At 45.5% G+C, this 5,763-nt stretch overlaps 1 protein-coding gene across 1 annotated transcript in view; it reads right to left on the minus strand.

Annotated features, from left to right (window-relative positions):
• The window catches only part of LOC109287247 (insulin-like growth factor 1 receptor), a 47,086-nt gene that overhangs the window by 11,749 nt on the left and 29,574 nt on the right, over nt 1–5,763 (minus strand). The window contains exon 7 of the mRNA XM_019502193.1: nt 917–1,105. Coding sequence (XP_019357738.1) covers nt 917–1,105 — 189 coding nt within the window. The remainder of the gene's footprint in view (nt 1–916; nt 1,106–5,763) is intronic.

Below are 5,763 nucleotides of genomic sequence, written 5' to 3' on the forward strand. Positions count from 1 at the left end.
CCCCCTGCTCTGAGACTCAGATTGGGGAGCAGGGGCTGGGAGATCCCTATCTCTCAGCCCCTACTCCACCATCACAATCAGGAAGCAGGGGGCTGGGAGACCCTAATCTCCCAGTAGTGGCTCTGAGACTAGTGGGCTGCTGCCAGGAGATCCTTACTTCCCAGCAGTGGCCCCACACTTCTGGGAGACAAGGGTCTCCCAGCAGCAGCCCCACAGTCCCAGAGCCACTGCTGGGAGTTCCCTGCTGGTGGGGCTGGGGAGCCTGTTCCCTGTCCAGCTCCACAAGCACAGAGCTGGGGGCAGACAAGCTTCCCAGTCTGTTCCCCTGCCCCCATCTCCATGCTCATGGAGCTGGGGGTGAGGGGGAAACAAGCCCCCCAGGTGCTCCCCCCAGCTCTACACTGATGGAGCCGAGTGGAAAACAAGCTCTCCAGCCCCCACCTGGTATGTGGCAGGGGCAGCTCCCAGGCCCATGCCCCAGTTGGATGATTGAGGCATGGGCCTTGGAAAGAGCTGCAGGTGTGGGGTAAGTCCCAGCCCCCTGCCATAATCTGCCAGTGAAGCAACTAGTAGCTAGCCCCTTGCGCCTCTCCTGAAGCTCTTTCCAAGTTTCCTGCACCTAATCAGGGAGCCAGGCCCAGGAGCTCCCTGCTGCCAGGGCAGAGGGACTTTAGCTGTTATTGTCTGTTGTATATGGGATACAACCTTTGCCACCACATAATACTGGTTTAATTCTTGTTTTCCTGCCTTTTCTTGTTTGTTTAGAGTTATACCTGTTTTTTATGACCCTTAAGTGAAAATATTTTGTCCCCTTTCATGATGGAATAGAACTGGACAGTGAATTTAGGCTGCACTGGAAAGACAACATAGGTCAGTGAATGAACAGACCAAATATAAGAAGAATAAGTATATATACCTCAGAGAAACTGGGACCACAAGTAACATAAATATAACTGCATCGCAGATCACAGTGTATGATCTTGCTGGAATGAAGGTACATCATAGCAGAAGCAACCTGCTCCAGGCAGGAGAGAAGTTTGCCATGATCCATGTTACAAGCCACCTGGTCCAAGGACTCAGTGTAGTCACCAAGAGACCTGGAGATCTGACAAAGACAAATGATGATAGATTAAAAAAAGGAGCTGCTCAAAAAAACCCCCCAAAACCAAAACACAAACCCCTCCCCCCCCCCCCCCCTCTGGGCATGGCTACATAAGACGTTTACTGTGGAGGAGTTGGCTAATTAGCTCTGCAGTAAACATCTCTGCATCTACATGTGCAGCCCTATTAGGCTGCAAGAAACTAATATACTCCACAGCGGGTTAGTATTTGTAAATACATGTACTTGTAACTACAAATATCATCCTGCTGCGGAGTTTTTTCATATGCAGCAACGCATGTGTAGACACTGACCCAGCTGGCTGAGGCACCTGGGTGCTTCAGTGCACCTACTGGCTAGCCTTGCACTGAAGCACCCTCGTGGCCCAGCCAGTAGGGCTGTGCAAAGCTTTCGGATTGTGATTTGGATTTGGGGATGATTCAGATGATTCAGAGGCTGAATCTATGAATCTGAATTGAATCACTAGAAGCTGTAGGCTTTCTGAATCAATGCAGAGCTTCCAAATCGATTTGGAAAAGATTCGGAGATTTGGCCATATGGTATAATGGGGAATCAATGAAATATTTTTAACTTTGTTGATTTTTGGCTGATTCAGATGAAACTTGCAAGGGTGGTAGCTCTTTCTGAGGGTCAAGTTTCAAGGTGCCAAGTTTCAAGGCGATAGGTGCAGGGGTTTCTGGGAAACTGCACCTCAAAGTCCTGAAAGCAAAACTCATGTCACGTGTGAGTGTGTTAAGCCACAGTGAGGCAAAAACTGCAGGGATGGTAGCTCTTGCTGAGGCCACAAAGCCTGCCAAGTGTCAAGGAGATAGGTGCAGGAGTTTCTGGGAAACTGCACCTCAAACTGCTAACAAGCAAAACTCATGACATAGGTGACACTGTGTGTGTGTTAAGGGACAGGGGGTGAAAACTGCATGCCTGTTAGGGCCTGCTGTGGCCACAAAGCCTGCCAGCTGTCAAGGAGATGGCTGCAGGGGGAGTCTGGATTCTGGGGCCTTGCACCTCTGGCCGCAGGCAGGCAAAACTTGTGACATAGGCGCTTGTGGGACTGCGTGTGTTCAGGTGTGCCCTTCCTAGTGCTGGGGCCTCTGAGCAACATGGCAGTGTGCTCCTGTGAGGCCTCCTCCTCCCCCATAGCCTTGGTCCGGTCCACCACTGTAAACAACGGCAGGTCAAAATACCTTAGTTGGCTCAGCACCAATAGCACGAGCGGCAAAGCTACCCAGATGGAAATGTCACAGAGCCTTTCTTGTTATAAAGGAATTGACAGAAGTAAAGATCTTGTGTTGGATATATGTTCCTTGTGGTGTGTGATGGCTTATCTTATGTTTTTATGTTTGTATGTTTCTTATAAAAAAAACCACAAAATAATTAGAAAAATATATCTAGGAAGCTTTTGGGTTGAAAAACACTTTGTCAAGCTGAGGAAGTAGGTGCAGTTGGTGTGTCTCCTGGTCCTGGATGGAAGGAATAGTAAAGAAGCCAGAGGCTGGCCTGGCATGCAATGCAGGCAAGAAAGCCAGTCAGTGAAAATGGAAATGGAGGTGTCATGGGGTGAGGGACAAGCTAGGGTTGGGGAGGGGAGAGAGAAAGGGGATGTAGCAGCACAGGTAAAAGTGCAGAGGTACCTGGGAAGTCAGATGTCTGGCAGGTTGCAGCAGAAAAAACTTCTTCATGGTAAGGGTGGCCTAGAAGGCCTGCAGTTTTCATCCCCCTGTGCCTTAACACACGCACAGTGTCACCTATGTCATGAGTTTTGCTTGTCAGCAGTTTGAGGTGTAGTTTCCCAGAAATCCCTGTACCTATCACCTTGAAACTTGGCAGACTTTATCCCCTCAGCAGAGGTCATCACCCTTGCAAGTTTCATGTGAATCAGCCAAAAAACAACAAAGGTATAGATATTTCATTGATTCCCCATTATACCCTACAGCTGAATCTCCGAATTTTTCCAAATCGATTCAGCCAAATCGAATCGGAAAAGCAATTTGAATGTCCGAATCAAATCAGTCAAATCTGAATCTGAATTGAATAGTTGCCTATTCGCACAGGCCTGCCAGCCAGCCCCTCTGCTGCACGTTAAGTTAGATTGGAGCAGCCCCAGGATGGCACACTGACCTCCCCAGACCCTCTGCCAGCTGGCTCAATGTGCTGTGGTTCTGGGAAAATGTGTAAATATGGCATCTGGGAACAATGAGCTCCAGCATGATATGGACCAGAGTTTATTGCTATGAATTAATAGCATGTGTAGATGTGCCCTCTAAACTCTAAATTCACAAAGAGGGAATTTTTTTCCTCTCACTCCACCCCAGAGAGATGCAATGCTTGTCCTTGAAAGAGGTCCGTTTTTCAGGCAAAATATATCTTGTTCTATGATCCTCAACATTGCCTTTCATGTGTTTTGAGAAATCAAGAGCAGAAATATGGTATTTGTGATTTCTGTACAAGGACCTGTATTATGACAGTGGAGAAAAGTTTGTTTTAGTGGTTAAAGCAAAGGATTACACCAGAAATGCAGGTCCTATTTCTAGTGCGACCAAAGACTTCTTGAGTATCTCTCTCTCTGTGCCTGTCACAGACACTTCTGTTCCATCCACCAAGCTGTAATTTTCATATATATTACAGCAGTGCACAATCAGGGCTTTATTGTGTCAAGTTCTGTGAAAAGCCACATTGAGGCATAGTGTCTGCCTTAAAGAGTTTATAGTCCAATTTCCTGCTAAAATGATTAGTTGCATCTCAAAACAGATTGCCCAAATTATGTGCAAACCTTTTCACAAATGCAGTTCAATATACCTGTTGAAAACGTGGGCCTGAAGGTTCATAAAAGACTTCAAGATTTTTCCCTGAAAATTGTTAATAAACTTCTTAATTATTCGCCAACTATCAAAAATGAGCTTACAATGCTCAGTGTGTCCTGCCCAGGTATTCAGTAGGTCAGTTTTTAATTGAATTGTATTTGGTTAAGTTTTTTTTCCATTCAATTTTAACTGTGTAAATTTTGAGGAGATTCATTCATGGACTGTCTTTGCTTCAGTTTCCAGGTCAAGAGACTGAAGAGAACTTCCCAGATCATAAATTCATAAAAATACTAATAAAACACAAAGGTAACCTGAGTTCAGAGAGCCAGAATATATAACAAAGGAAAGAACGTACAAGTGGTTGATACCAGGAAACAGTCTATCCAGACAGCCTATGTTTTTTTTCACCCCTGTAAAGAACAGCTTAATTATCTGAAGGTGCGATCAGTTTTCTAATTACTCAGCTGATTTCAAAGGTTGAGGGAAACTCCTCATCTGAACTACTTGTTATGAGAATCCAAGATGCAGAGGAGAAGGGGGCCCTCCCATGTTTTAGTACACTACTTTAGTGCTTAGGACAGAAACTCAGCAGGTGTATCTACGTGTGCCCCCCATGGCACAGTTGTTACTGCACTATCATTTAGTACTTGCTTTAGCAAATACTAAATAATGGCATAGTAACAGCTGTTACCGTGCTGTCCTGGTGGTGCATGGTTATTTTTAGCAATTATGTCACAGTTAGAAGTCATTAGTTAGTTAGAAGGGTCATTGTTCAGTGAAAAGATAAGTGGTTTAGTGAAATGAATGCTACTCTGGATGGGAGGAGGCCCTATATTTTAGCTTGAGGCCTCACTTGCAGCGGGTTTGGAAACTTCCCCGTTGCTCTCCATTCATTTAATCTAATGACTATTAAACCAAGCTGCACTGACTCGGCTTCAAGAGGAGGGCTCAAAAATATTTAACTTACGGCCTGATGGTTGAAGCACTGTGCTTGGAAATAAGAGACATGTAGATTTAAACCAGTTTTGGGTGAGGAGAGCTTAGAACTTAAACCTTTTGCTTCCTGCGTAAGTGCACTAGCCCCTAAACCATTGGGTTAAAGTTTAGGCGTGTCTCTTTTGTGGGTTTTTGCCCAGTTTGGGACTTACCCAGCCTTATACACAGACCTGCCAGCTAGAGTACAGCCTAGCAGAACATGCTCAGTAACTGTGTGGATGTTTGCACGTCCACACTGCTACCAGAATAGAATCACAAACTGTGCATGAGGGCCATCAGTAGCATTTGCACAGCTGGGTAAGTGCATTTTTGGCATTTAAACTGAAATAGGCTCTAGTGCCAAGAGCCCTCTGTTAGATAACAGCACAGCAGAACCCAACCTGCCAGGTCCAGAACTCAGAAGAGAACTATGGAATCCTTGCACTCCTTTATGTGCTTGAACTGCCAGATCCCTATGGCAGAGCTGCTTGCAAAATCCCCAATAGATGGGCATATTCTCTAACCTATTATATTGTCTAGTTTGACCCTTTGACCCATTATTGGTAAAGAAATGGACAGTTTTATACTGAGTATTTTCTCAAAAGGAAATATGAAAAGCAAGTTGATTAATACTTCCTTGTAGATCATATCCAGTACGGTTTCATTAGGGGCAGATCATGTCAGACCAACCTGATTGCCTTTTATGATCAGGTCACAAAGGCAATGGATGCAGGTGTCGCCGTGGACGTAGTCTTTCTAGACTTCAGGAAGGCCTTTGACACTGTCTCCCACCCCATCCTCATTAAAAAACTAAGCGACTGTGGCATGGATGCCTACACAGTCAGATGGAGTGTAGATTGGCTGAAGGGT

Source organism: Gavialis gangeticus, unplaced genomic scaffold (assembly GCF_001723915.1).
Source record: "Gavialis gangeticus isolate Ggan-Ray unplaced genomic scaffold, GavGan_comp1, whole genome shotgun sequence".
In the NCBI taxonomy this organism is placed as follows: domain Eukaryota; kingdom Metazoa; phylum Chordata; order Crocodylia; family Gavialidae; genus Gavialis; species Gavialis gangeticus.